The sequence below is a fragment of the Harpia harpyja genome, chromosome 12, assembly GCF_026419915.1.
Source record: "Harpia harpyja isolate bHarHar1 chromosome 12, bHarHar1 primary haplotype, whole genome shotgun sequence".
Lineage (NCBI taxonomy): Eukaryota > Metazoa > Chordata > Aves > Accipitriformes > Accipitridae > Harpia > Harpia harpyja.
This window is the reverse complement of record NC_068951.1, coordinates 5295115-5309358: the sequence shown is the minus strand read 5'-3', so window position 1 is coordinate 5309358 and position 14244 is coordinate 5295115. Positions and strand designations below refer to the sequence as shown.

The window sequence follows — 14244 nt, the reverse complement described above, 5'->3', positions numbered from 1 at the left end:
ATTCACAGGTCTCAATGAACGTGCCATCTGGTACATTACTCTCCAGATCTAGTAATGAGTTTTCATAATTCTTTTTTTCATTCTTTTTCCCAAAGCAACTTGAATGACTCTGCTTTAATTTGACTGTCCTGTTGAGCGAGTAGCGTTATGCACAGACATGAGAACCAAAACCTAAATTGTGTAAAATATGTGGGGTACAGATAATTTGTATCTCTAGCCCCCAACAGGGATTTTCCTATGTAACTTCATTTCTGCAGATACACTAATAATTTTTATTTACTTAATAGTGTAACTGCTAAGTTTCTTGACTGTGAAATAATATTGCTTGTCATCACTCTATCCTTTTTAGTTATTCAGAGTAAAATAGCTTTTAATAGTCAGCAGAATGTGTTTCCTAGAAGTTTGTTCTACAGGACTGGTGAATTATTCCTTTGATGGATAGCCAAGCCTTAAGATCCAAGAGACCTAACATTGTTTCTGCTGATGCTGACTGCCTGTGAGAGTGAGGATAAATTCTTAATCCAGTTTTTCTAGCCATAAAATGGGAATAATTCTAGACTGGTTCTAAAGATTTTTATTAATAAATGTGTGTGGACTGACTAATGAAGAAATGTCTACATTCTCAATCTTTAATAAAACAATAAGATTTCAAGTAAAATGGACTGTCTTTCCACTGTAAAACTTCTGCCAACTGCCAAAATAGCCCCCATCAAAATTTTCCCAATACCCTTTAAAAATACCAGTGAGAAAGGATGAACTATATAGCATGGCCTGAATTTTTTAAAACTCTGATGCCTGCAGGGAATTCTGATGATTACTGAGAGAAAAAGCTCTGTCAGGACCAGCTTTACATTTTTATAAACCCTCTGATTATCTCATTTGCAGCACCTGTTTCAGAGGAAAGGCGTATTCAGAGACCAGTGCTTTTGAGTGTAAAAGATTTAAAAAACAAACACCCCCCCCCCCCCCCAAACTCCTGCAGTTTGGAAGTGACTGGCAATAGAACTGATTTTGCTGCTCTGAAGCAACATATTGTTGGCATGAACCTCCATTTATTTCAACATGGAGCTGCTGCTTATCTTCAGTTTCTACATGTTTTCAGAGTACAGCTCCAAGCAGGGCATGTTACAGGAATTTAATTATGGCCTGCTAGTGACCTGCTCTGGCTGATGCCAAAGACAGACTTTGAATCTTGGGATGGCAGCATTCTGTTTGCTTCCTAAGGAAAGTTCCCTGTGAAATGTGAAGAAAGAAATTAAAAATAAAATCATAGAGCTCCAGGCGTTGCTTAAAGCGAGTCATCTTCCGGGAGAATGAGCAGAAGCGTGTCTCATCTGAAACATATTGAGACATAATGGGTGTAATACTAGTGATTTTGTCACTGTATTTGCAAAAGCAGCTTGGTTACATCTCTTGTGGAAGGCTGCTTCTCTTTCAGATTTCTCTGGGTAGCCTAGAGATCAAGTCATAATCTCTCTGGGGTCCTTTCGGAAGGAAATGCTGATATTTAGTTAAAATACAGTAGACTTCTACCAATATGTACTAAAGCCCCTGGGAGCCATTACCTGGTGACAGTTTCACAGATGCAGAAATGCAGATACACAAGGCTTGGAAGGTTGTGTGCAAAAGGGTATTGAACGATATACCCTGTTATAGTAGTTACAATATGAGTACATACATACTACCTCTGTCCTGACTTGTGAAAGGGACAGTCTTCCAAGATCCATTCAGCTGTGATAAGTTAGTGGTGATCCCATTCCCAAGCTCTCATTCAAGGATAGTTTCTGGCCATGATTGGCTACTTGCAATGTAATTTCTGCTGGCTCAGAAGGATGGTCTCTGCAAGCTACTGTTACCAGCCTTGGCCTGAAAATCACATCAAGGAAGCAGAGGCTGCCATTTAGTAGTTGCACTGCTGTGACAAACTACTGCCTTGTTTAAGATTTGGGACAGAAGGGTATATTTGAGGTGTCTTTTAACCTGAGCTTCTTCAAAAACTGCAGTCATTATTATCTGATATATTTGATGGACTTGGCAGTGTTAGGTTAACAGTTGGACTTGATCTTAAAGGTCCTTTCCAACCTAAATGATTCTATATTTGTGGCTTGTATTATTAGCACTCTGTCCTTATGCTCTCTTTTTTTCAGCATATTTAGTCGTCTTATCTGTTTCTCCACAAATGCTTTTTTGTCTTTCCAGATTTAAAAATTATGTTGGTTTTTAATGATTCATGTATTAAAAAATGGTGTATTTTGAGACAACTAGATAAAAGCTGTATATTATTTTTTTAAATACAATCTATTATAAACTGTCCCTGTAAGTGCTATTTTTACACAAGGATTAGAGAAACCTCTCTTTGCTAATGTTAGGTTTCCTCATGCTAACTGGCTGCAGGCATTTTATGTATCTAAGTTAATATTTTGACAGTTCACGGCTACCTAACTCAGTCCATGAGCCATTCCATGATACTGAATTTCTAGGGTTTCCCATTGTCCCAACTGCCCACAAGTTCTGTGAAACTTTTTTGTTGTTGTTGTTTATTTTCCTGTGATGCAACAAATTGAATTTGGAGGAGAGGAAAAGCTGACGTTGACTCTGAGAATGGATTTCCTGCTCTCATCAAAGAACAGCAGGAATTTTTTTCTTTTTTTTGGGGGGGGAGTAGTTTTGTTTAGTACTTCTTCTGAAGCAGTACTTCTAATAACTCAAGTGTGTGTTACCTACCTAGGAATGAAAGCAACTTAAGATGTGTGCAACCTTGCTTTATTCTTTGAAGTACTTTCCACAAGCCTTATATGTATTGGGATCTCACTTCAGAGACTGAAATCTTTATCTACAGTGCAGATTCAGGTTGGCCAAATACATGAGAAGCCTTATTTCCATCTTTTACAAATGCCGATTCCCATATAAATACATGGAAAACTAATAAACGCTAATAAATCCAAATATGTGCTTTTCAATTTTAATTTCATCTGCTTGGCGTAGTAAAATATTATTAAATCCACATGGCACATAATTCAGCTATCATTACATGAAAAAGCCAGTTTGCCTCAGGCTACTGGCTAGATTTCTTGAGTTATGGTTTCTTGTTTGTTTGGGTTTTTTAAGTACCTCATCCTGTTACTTCTAACATCATGGTCTAATGAGCGTATCACTCCACTGCAACTTTAAAATGCCATGGATGACTCAAAATTAAATTCTTTAGGATATCAAGAAAGCATCTGTACAGCTTAAGGCAGGAAATTATGAGATACAGTTATGAAGAAATCCAGAGGGTATAATAAAGCAAAATGCGTGTGCAAGCACTGGATCTACAAAAAACAGAATCTGCATAATTTGGAGATCTAATCAGGAAGGTAGTTTGCATGTGTAGTTGCTTGTTCACCCATATAAATACAGTGAACGGTATGCCCATTAAAAAAATAGTTTGTTAAGTATGTAAAGCACCAAAGCTTGCTAAGGTAGATCATGAACTGTGGGAATGCTAAGCATTATCATCTATTGTAATATAGCTTACGTATCTGTCAGTGTTTTTAAAAAAGGAGCCAAGTGATCAGCATAATCCTCAACAAAGATTACTCTGCTTCCTCCTCTAATGAGATCAGTTGATGGCTCCACACTGTACGTGTTAAGAATTTTAATGAAGGCATGGCTATACTTAGCAATAATCACTAGTAACTTTTTTATTTCTTTATTTAGGAGATGACAGGTTAGAGCTGTGGAGAAAGTAGACAGCCCTCTGTGCAAGAGGCACCAAGGATAAATAGAGGAAATGTCACTTGCTAGCTTTGTTCTCTGTAAGACAGCAGCAGAGCACTTGACATTCCCTTCTGCCTCTGTGCAGCAAAACACTCCTTAAATAGACCATCATGGCACCTGGAAGGTGCCGTCAGTGTTGAATACGACTTGGCCCCAAACAGATTTGTTTCCCATGAGTTCACTGAGTGTTCTTATTTGTGAATGTGAAATAAAGTATAAAGCAAATGATGAGATACAAAATGTGACCTAAGCCCTTGTACTGACAGCCAGAAAGAAATTGTTTCGGCATCTCTGTCAAAGGGTTGCTGTCCAAGTTCACACCAGCCCAGCTGGACTCCAGTGTGATAAACAGCGTGTGCTTACTGCGAGCGCATTGCCCTAGCTGAGACACTAGGCTTATCTCTTCCTACATCTTTTGGTTACTTGTTTAACAGACAAGAAGCAAGTTAGCCTCTGCCTACACAAAAGTGATACGCAGCTACATCCTATGTCTATTTTAGAAAATGAAGCTGCAGAAGAAAAATGTTGCTTATACTGAAGTGGGGGAGATACCAGGCAATCTCCCCTCCTTCCCACTCCCAACTCAGCAGGCTGGTGGGACTTTAAAAAAAAAACAAAAAAAAATCCAACTGATTATTTTATTCTGCTCCTGGTTTGGATTGGGCAATGGCTGGTGAAAATTTATGGCTTTAGATCTACAAAAGTTGAACAAGCGATTTAATTGGCAGCTGTCTACCTACTGAGAGAAACAGACTAGTTGTTCTTGCTGGCAGATTGAATTTGTTCAGCTGTATCCAAAAAAAGGAATTCATGTTGATTTGCTGATTCCTGGCAGGATTTCTGTCTTGTGTAAGTTTCTCTCTGAGGAATAGTGGATCTGGATTTTTGTTTGCAAGGAAGTTGATATTTTTTTACCGTGTTTTGTAAAACTTGGTATTGTGAAACATCTTTTTATCACTATGGCAACATCAACTGCTGCTTCTCTAGAAGACTGATAAGTTAAAGATATCATATTTTCCGTAGAACTGAGGAAACTTGCTTCTCATGTGACTTTTTAAAAGTGAGTATTATTTCAGTTGTAGATGCTGGATCTAACAGTAAGAGAAGTAGTTTTCTTTTTATCCCAAGGTTGTCTTAAATTGCTGTGGACTTCAGTGTTCTCAGTTACTCTTTCATTGTGCTTCAGCATTCACAGGTGTTCTGCTGGGGCTGACAGAAGTCTCTGATTTACATAGTCCCAACAAAAGTCGGTGTTCCTTCTGTGGTGTTTCATGTTACCAGTCAGTATGAAAAATAAGTGTCTGCAGCCTACTGTGAGGGATTCTCTAGGCTGAGTTTTGATGGGTATGAGAGAGGCAATAAAGTTTAGCATGGCATTTTCAGCCTTTAAACTGATGCCAGATATCTCTGTTGCCTCTCTTTCAGATGATATAAAGACAGTTTATACTTTTGCCTGTGTATACATATATATAAACTTTTTTTTTTTTTTTAGGGTCTGTAGACTGAGTTATTGGGGAAGAAAATGAAGAGTACTGCCAGGCCTTGGAGTGCAATGGCAAAGCAAGGGAGTCATGGGGTTGACAGAGGAAAATCGCTTTCCACCACCTCAACAGGAATGAAGACATCCAAGTCCTCGACTTCACTAGCCTTTGAATCTCGGCTCAGCAAGGTACTAACCAGTAGGGACTGTGCAAGCATTATAGCCTTGTTCCAGGTAAAAGCTTGGACCCTAAGACTTGGAGTGAGCTTGACCACTGTATTAAGCATAGGGAGATTATAATTGTGTTGTGTATTAGACTAATGCACGTTTCTGAAAATATTTTGCATGTGATGGGGGAGACACTGTATTTGTAGAAGGTATGAGTGGGTTCTCTTACACTGTCTGTGTGTGAGGGAATTGCTTTAGCTTTGAAGATGGAGAAAAATAAATGGCAAATTTTTAGTTCAACTAATTGTTACACATGTAAAGAAACTGAAAGAGATTTATTAATGGATTTCCAGAATTCCTAAAAATCTGTGCCTCTCTTCCTTCAAGGCAAAATATATTAACAAAAGAGATTACTTGCAATGGAACACACACATTTTATGAATCCTATCTTTCTATACAGATATATTTCAAAAATAGCAGAAACTTCTGTCAAAGCAATTTTAAGAAAATGGAGTAATACACCTGAAATGCTGCTACATCTGTACCCTTGCAGCCAGCAAACAAAAATAACCTTGTCGTCCAAATACAGACCAAGATACCAGTGATGAAAACAGACCATGGGCTTCCTGTTTGTAACTGTTTCCAATAGTAAAGTTTAGTAAACAATACATAACATGGTACAGCATTTTAATCAAGAGGAGGTCTAAACTTCATTAATTGTCACTGTTTCTTGAGTGAAGGATTAATTTACTTAACTTGCTTTGTAGACTCCTAGATGCTCTGAGCATCTTATCAATAGGATATTTCAGCCTGGTGTTCCAGGCAGATTGTTTGTCATTGCAGTATGTGCTGTATGGCTGAAGCAAGCATCTCTGAACGAATACTACCGAAGAGCCTAATCAGGAAATCTGATACAATTAATTTGTATATGGTGTTAAACGTAGAGGGCTTTCTTCCTAATTACAGCTAATATCTTCAACGTGTTGATCATCAGCAAATGCAAGATCATCAAAGTGGTTTCCTTGAAGAAACGGGGTAGAAAAAGGCACCATAGTTGCTGCTGTAGAAGAGGGCACATTGAAGAAATTACTGTAGAGCCTGCAGAAGTCTCTAAAGGTCAGAAAGTCAGATTATTCCATTCTGCTCTGAAGAGTGAGCTGACAAAACCTCTGCCAGAAGGCAAAATGTTAGCTGTTTGGTATCCTGGAGCAGATCAACACTTCAGCTATTGAAACTTACGTGCTCACAGGGTCCAGGAAACCACAGACTCTGAGTCAGAGAAAGAGATGAAAGGGAGAAAGAATTGGAGCTGAGAGACTTCATTTTGCTTTAAGACTTTACATTCAGGAACCGCTAAATAGGGGAGAGTGCTTGTTGTGTGCTCTCCTTTCATTTAACCGGAGCAGTGGTTTTCAGCCTGTGGTTCATGGACCCCCTGGGTGTCACTGGACAACTTCAAAGGAAGTGGGTTTTGATTTGTAAAAGCAGTTTAGGTGACCACAAACTGAAAAGGATAGAAAAAGTACTGCTCTAGGGAGACTCTCCAGAGCTTTGGTCTTTTAAAATACTTTTATTTTAAGTATTAAAAGTATTTTTCCTGACATTAGAGGCTGTTATTAGAGGTACACAGTCTGTTATGGAGGCACACAAATGGGAAAGCAGCTGACCAAAGTTCTGAGATAAACTGCTACTTCGGCTTGCTGAAGCAACATAATTTCAGCGTTTCTCCTTGAATCTTAAGTTCATTGTGCTTGTACTGCACGGATTTCTTGAGTACGCATTTAGAGTAGACTTGCTTTACTAGAAATCCCCCTCCCAAAAAAGACTACACAGCAAGTCCCTTGGTCCCTTGCTTTCTCATGTCCAATAAGGCTTACTAAGTAAATTAGTGATATCCACTAATATGTTTTAAAAACCACATACTGTAAAATACCCTGTAAAACAAATAGTTTACCTTCTTCCAAACTTATGAAACATGTCAGTATTAATTTTTAGAATTCTGCAGCTTATCTATTCTGAAAACCAATGCATCTTTTTTGCTGTGAATTATTTCCTTGGTGGTCACATGAACAAAATGTTTTCTTGTGAACAGACTTTGCAGTTTCTCTTCTACTGAGTCCTACAGCCCCTAGTAAAACAACTAGTATTAGGTCCCACCATGAGATCATCGGCCATCTTTGTTCACTGTTTTTCAATAAACAAGGAGGGTAAATAGCTGAAATCGTATAATGTTTAAGATAAGGGATTTCCAATTGGTAATTGCGTTAGATCTTGCACTGGCTGCTCTTGCGTTTTATTGTGGCAGGCTGAGCTTCTCAGCTAAATGATTTTCAGATTTTTGGCTTGGTCTCCAGCATGTTCTTTGTTCATGTCAGACACCCTAGTTTATGATGCCACAAAGTTTGGTGACTCCTGTTTGGCAAACATGGGAAGGAACTGGTAGTTGCTTGCTATTGGAATAGCTCAGAAGTCTCTTCAGAGGATCAAAGGTCACCATTGGGGCAAAACTGCATGATCCTGAGTGGAGAGACAAGAACCAGCAGATACTTTTAGTATCTTTTTTTGATAGAGTAAGGCCAGTTATTTGCTGCTTTGACCTGCTGGGTGTGTCAGGCTCTGCAACTAGCACTTACCTGCACAGGGCCAAATACTTGACTAAATGTAAACCAGTGAGGAAATACGATGAATGCTGTTCAGAGCAAGATCTGAGAAGCCGGAGTTGCCAGTAGTCTGCTCCTGTAAACTATTTTCTCCCTACCTCTCAATTATTTGCTTATTTGAATGGTCTTTCCCATTTTCATTCTTCACTGTTGAAATAGTAGTGTCTCTTAACCCACTTCACCAATATCTAGAATGCAAAACAAATGTAGAAATTAATAAAAAATTATTTAGTACGGTTATCAAAGCAATATTCCCATTGGGTTACTTTATGGAAATGTTCCTTTTCTCCCAGGAACCTTGCATTTTCAACCACTTGATGGGAATATTCAAGGTCTTAACCTTCTGGTTGCTCACGATCTCTGTTGCAGCTGAAAAGGGCAAGCAGCGATGACATGCTGACAAAACCAGGGGTGGCAGCAGCTTCTGGAGTCTCTAGGCTGAAGAAGACCATTACAACAGGAGCGATTTCTGAGCTTGCTGAGAGTCGACTGAAGCCCAGCACAGGTAGATACACGGATTCTGGAAGACAGTCTACTTTATATGAAATATGCCGTGAGCCTCGCTTGGTTGACCAAGATCCTAGCTGAGTTTTCCTTATGCCCCCCCCACCCCGTAGCACAGCTGTAACTTACCTGCTGTAATATTCAGCATATAGGACGAGACATACTGTGCTTTGCAGGCTGGCCTTTCACTGCATCCTACACCCCACCTCGGGGAGGGGGGGACCAGCTTACAACTCAGTAATCCAAAGTGAAAAGGGAGAAGCTGCTGGGGGTTTGTTTCCAGGAGCCGTCAAGGGCTGAGCCCCGTGGGGCCCGGGCCCGTGGCTGCGCCCCGAGCGGCCACGCGGTGGCGCCGTCGGCCCGCGGCGGTCGCGGCCTGCGCGGTGCTGTGCCGCAGGGCTGGCGTTGGCGGTACGCAGCCCGCTGTCTCACAGAGCAATAAATCAATTTGAAAGCTTTCCTTTTTACATTTTCATTACATATGAATAGAATTGTCTCTTCTCCCTCTGCTGAATGAGCAGAGCTGTTACCCTGCTGTTCCTGGGACACGGCAGAGACGCGAGAACAAAGAGCCAGCCCTAGCATCTTCATGTATAACTTGTGCTCCTAAGCTACGCTGTGGCATGCTCTCTCCCTCAGCGTTAGCCCCATCAGCTTGTTCCCATTGGTTTCAAATCTAAGCTTGTTTCTAAAGGCAGCGACGCCATCTGCATACCAAGGGCTTCTGTGCAAACGATCTGCTCTCCCCCTGGAGCTCAGCAAACGCTTGCTTTTGTCTGCTCCCTGGTGGCATTTCTAAGGGAATGTGAGATCTTATTAAATTTGACCATGACCTCCCTATTTGTCAAAGCCTCTGCAGGGTTTGGCTGAGTAACAGAACAATGTTACTAACCAGAAAGGGATTTCTGGGGAGAAAAAAAAAAAAAATTAATCTTTACATACTTCCTCCCACCCCTGAAAGAAAATGATGCATCTTGTAACAGTATAAATGTTTCACAGTAACCCAAAGACAGATCCTGTTCTGCAGTTAATTGGTGTGTAAATCCTCAAATTTAATAGGGACTAGTTGTATCCAAAGGCATTTGAGATTCACCAGCCAATAAAGAGGCATGATGCTGGCAAAAGATGCTTGGGAGGAGTAATGAGGGGAGAAGAAAACCTGTACGGATGATGCAGCATAGGATCCTGGGAATGCAGCCAGGGAAACAGCACTGCAGGGAGTCCAGAATGGAATACATATGTCAGATACAAAAATACTAGCACAGGAATAGAGAGCCCCCTTCTGCATGCATGTATAATAACTGGGATTGGGGGAGGGTAAGATTTATGATGATGACTACTTTAAATACAAAGGGTAAAATGGTTTATGGAGGTCAAGTTACATCTGGATATTGTTTTGCCAATTTAAATTACGTCAATAGATCTGACCTTATATATTGCTTTGCATCAACATTTGTAGAGTATGAACGTGAATATTAGTGCTGGGTGAAAAGAGTCCAAGTGTGGAACTATGTATATTGTATAGATAAATGCTAAGAATATATGTCCTACCCCTCTAAAATTCCTTTCAACCTAGAGAGAACTGTCACAGGTCTTATAGGAGCTATCTACAGGTAGGTATACAAAAAGACATGTATCTTACATATCTTAATTTTCACAGTGGTTCCATAGTCCAAAAGGGTGCTTGGAAATCTGGCCATATTCTGAGAATATGTGTCACTATCACGGCCACTGAAAAGTGCTAGATATTAGTGAGCAAGGTTACAAATCTGAATGCTACTTCTAGATTGCCACACTGTGAAAAAATACCAATAGGCATATTGCAATACAGTATCTTGTTGTTAAGAGGAAAATTACAAATCGGATATGACAGAGGGTACATGTTCCTGGGAACATTGAGTAGAAAAGGAGAGAACATTGTTTCAGTTTCTATATTTTATTGAAATGGCATCCCAAATAGTCACTGATTATCAAGACTACATTGCAATGCTAACTGACTGTGGAGCTAATCTAAGTAAGAATGTTCCTGTAGCTGGGAAATACAGATGTTTGTGTACATAGTCAACTGTGTAGATCTTGAAATTTTGTTCTGAAACCACTTTCTTTGGCTTCTTTGATTACCTTCATCAGTTCTGTATTTTCCTTTCATGTCTTAACTGCAGACATCATGTCTTCCAACCCCCTTCCTTATGTGTGCTTTTTAGATGGGACTTTCTTTGTCTGTTATTCAAGAGAGTGATTTGATTATTTTACTGAAATTATATTATATTAGTTCCAGCCACACTCTGGTGGTACTCGGTATTATGGTATTGTGTAAGGGAAATTAAAAGAAACAAGGTACGGAAATAAAAAAAAAAAAGCTTAGGTTTCTTTCTTCTTTGAGTGTGACTGTCCAGCACTTATGTGTTGACCTTGAGCAATAGCACGTGTTCCAAATGCTGCAGATAATAAATAATTGACATCAAGATTGCTTGTTTGAATAGGCTTGTTTGTATGCTGCCCTTGGTGGAGTTTAAGTTATTCATTCTAGCCTTCTGCTGACATAACTACCCCTGTCTGCCTTGTTGGAAGCTAATGCAGTAAATCATAAGCGACTTAAAGGGAGATGAGGCCAATCTCATGTCTCCATTTTTGGCAAGTGGACTTGAGCAAATGAAACTGGAGATGGATTCTGGCTGGAAGTTCTGTGCTGTGATGTTTGGCTTTGTAACTGCTTGGCAGTTTTGAAATCCCAAGTAATGGGAAATGACACGCAGGGAGAAATAAACGTCTTGGATTCAGCTTCCTTATCCACAGTATTATGTCTTTCCATGTACTGTCCTGAAGTAGCAATTTGGTTTTATGTTAAAACCAAATTTACAGAGCTCTTGCATTGCTTTTAATGTTTCAATAGATGAAAAAGAGTTGGAAAAATTGCAGAACAGGAGGAAGAGGTCACTAATCTTGAAAAACATGTACTTTAATGCATGTACTTGTAAAGCTATCCAATCTATGAAGCCATATAGTAAATAAATTATTTTAAAATGTTTAAATAGAGAAATTTATATCTCCATGCAAAACTAGGACTGTCCTCTCCGTAAAGTTCAGGATTATAGGAAATCAGTGACTTTTCAGATTCTGATCCTTTGAGGCTTGCAAGCCAAATCACCTTAAATAATGCAATTTCACAGAGAATTTCAAAGCTTCTTATGTGATGATATACTTCTCAGGAAGAGCATTGCATGGTAGTACTGGTATGCAAATGGAAAATTTGAGGTTTAGACAGGTGAAATTACTTGCTCAATGGATCCTAGAAGTCATTCCAAATCCTTGCTCTCGGTTCTGTCACTCATTCCCTACAAACTCCCAATTCAAGCACTTTCTGAAAATTTCCCTCAAGGCTGTCTAGTTTAATCATGTTCATGTGCTTCCTTGAAGTTATTTCAGTGCCAGCAGCTATTATCTGTTAGGTTTGACAGGAACCAAAAAAAAGTCTTATGCTGGACATTAGAAAAGAGATACAGCCAGGATGTGTGACTGGGTTGGGCTGTGAGCACATAATCTGAAAGCATTTAGAATACTTCAGGCATCCCCATTTCTCACAAATATATTGATTTTTATATCAAGCCCTGCCAGCTCTAATATGAAGTATCAGTTATCCTTGAAATGTAAGTAACAGATAGCTGTACTTTGTTTTCTCAGGCTGCTTCATCAGCTTATTTCTTTGTTCCTAAGTAAAGTCTAAATCTATATAGACATATTGAATTTGCCTCAAACAGTAGGAAACTGTCAATAACAATGCTTTAATCACTTACCCAGAATTTCTACAAATAGTAAGTTATTTTACTGACAAGCTCAACATCTCTCTAAAGCTCAAACTGTGTTAGAAGACAGGTGCTATACCTTCTCACAATGATAGTGGGATGTGTTGTGTCTCTGGAGGCCAGGAGAAGCCAAGATGCCAGCAGGCATGTGACGGCTGGCCTACTGTGTCATCCCGTGCTCCACCAGAAATGGCTGTTTATTTTTATGCATAAAATGGGCAAATTAATGATTGGCATACATTTTCAACCAAAGCAACAAAAGTGGGTTGTTTTTCCATGTGTGTCTGCTGAGTTGATTAACATCAATGGTTGGAGACAGTGCCAATACAGAAGTATAAAGGAGGCAAACTCAAAGATATTAAGAGTTTCAACTATCTCCTAGGCATCTAGCATTGAGACTCTGAACTCTGCAGGTTACCTGGACAAAAGCTACTAATCCCAGAATGGAACATTGCCAGCATTAGAAATGAAGCTGTACAAAGCATGCTGTTGTAATAAGCCTAGTAAATTAAATAGTAAAATAAAAATACCAAGAAATTTGGTATAATCAGTGAAGGCTATAGAAGGCCCTGAAGATTATATTCTGTTGTGGAACAGTTTGGTTTAAACAATGTTCCATTCCAGTAAGGAGAGCCTCCATTTTGATGAGTTTTTCTGTGACTTGTCACTCACATTCCTGCCCAACTGTCAGAGTTAATGTCCCAGTGACTAAATATGATACCTGTATATCTTCAATTCCTTCCTAGTTCTAGTAGAGCACATACCATTAGTCCATTTGTCCATCACTATTTGTTTGCTATGTAGTTAATGTAAAAAGAAAGATCTTGATTTCCCTGGAAAACAGTTGCTTGTAGCTTTTCTGTGTTGATAGTGATGATATTCAGAAAAGAGAGGCTTCAACTAAATGAGGCCAACTGGCCACTACCAGTGTTGGTGTTAGTGCTGGGAAGGTGTAGGTGTCACTTGTGAAACTCGAACAAGTTCAACTGTGGTTGATTTTAGAAGGGAGACTGGTATATGGTTTTATTGCACATTTCACTCATTAGATACGCTTCTTTCCCATCAACATTGAAAATGTGGCAGACTACAGATTTCAGAGCTTCCTGTACATTTATAGAATTGTCATTTCAAGATTCCTATTTGAGAGTAATGTATGGACTCTATCAAATTTACTGTCTTCTTTCTGCTAACTTTTCTGCTTGCTGAGTGTTTGTCACTTTCTGATGTGGGTAACCATTTAGGTAAATGTGAATTTAATCCAGACCCAGAAGCCTTCTCTACACGGTCAGGAAATTCAAGAAAAGTATTTTGTTTTTTTTAAAAAAAGCTTTCTTAAAAAAAAAAAAAATCCTTGAAAAAAATGTAATTGACAGTTTAGTTCTTCAGAAGATGCTAATGCACCCCAATTAGAACAGGAAAAAGGAAAGTGATTGCTTTTGAAGGACAGCTCTCTGACCTTGGGGCCCTTTTACTCTCCCATACATCAGTTCTTGATAGGGCCTGCTTTTTGTGATCTGTCACATCAAAGGACTACTATAGGTTTGTAGAAAGGTTGCTGCACTTTGCATTCAGTCTCGTTACTGTCTCATTTTTCTTGTGAAAGATAGAGACAAGTGTGAGACACTAATGAGATTGGTACGCTCTGTTCCACAAGACTTCACTAGAAACCTAATGACTGATCTCATCTGGGGTTTCCTAGAAACAATAAATATGCTTTAAAACTTCATCTGGAAAGCTAGTTGAGTTTTGCTTTCCAGGTACAAGACACAGCTCTTGCATAATTATTCTTTCTTACCAAGAAAGAGTTTCTAGCTCCAGAACTGTTATAAAAGGAAAGGAAGACTCAAAAAAATTGCTTTGTCAAGATGTC

The 14244-nt window shown here is 39.2% G+C and overlaps 1 protein-coding gene across 5 annotated transcripts in view; it reads left to right on the top strand.

The window, feature by feature from the left end:
- The window catches only part of SPECC1 (sperm antigen with calponin homology and coiled-coil domains 1), a 102273-nt gene that overhangs the window by 17800 nt on the left and 70229 nt on the right, over positions 1 to 14244 (top strand). For all 5 annotated transcript variants that reach the window (XM_052803361.1, XM_052803360.1, XM_052803359.1 and 2 more), the window contains exons 2-3: positions 5252 to 5428; positions 8437 to 8572. In XM_052803361.1, coding sequence (XP_052659321.1) covers positions 5282 to 5428; positions 8437 to 8572 — 283 coding nt within the window. In that variant the 5' untranslated portion in view covers positions 5252 to 5281. The remainder of the gene's footprint in view (positions 1 to 5251; positions 5429 to 8436; positions 8573 to 14244) is intronic.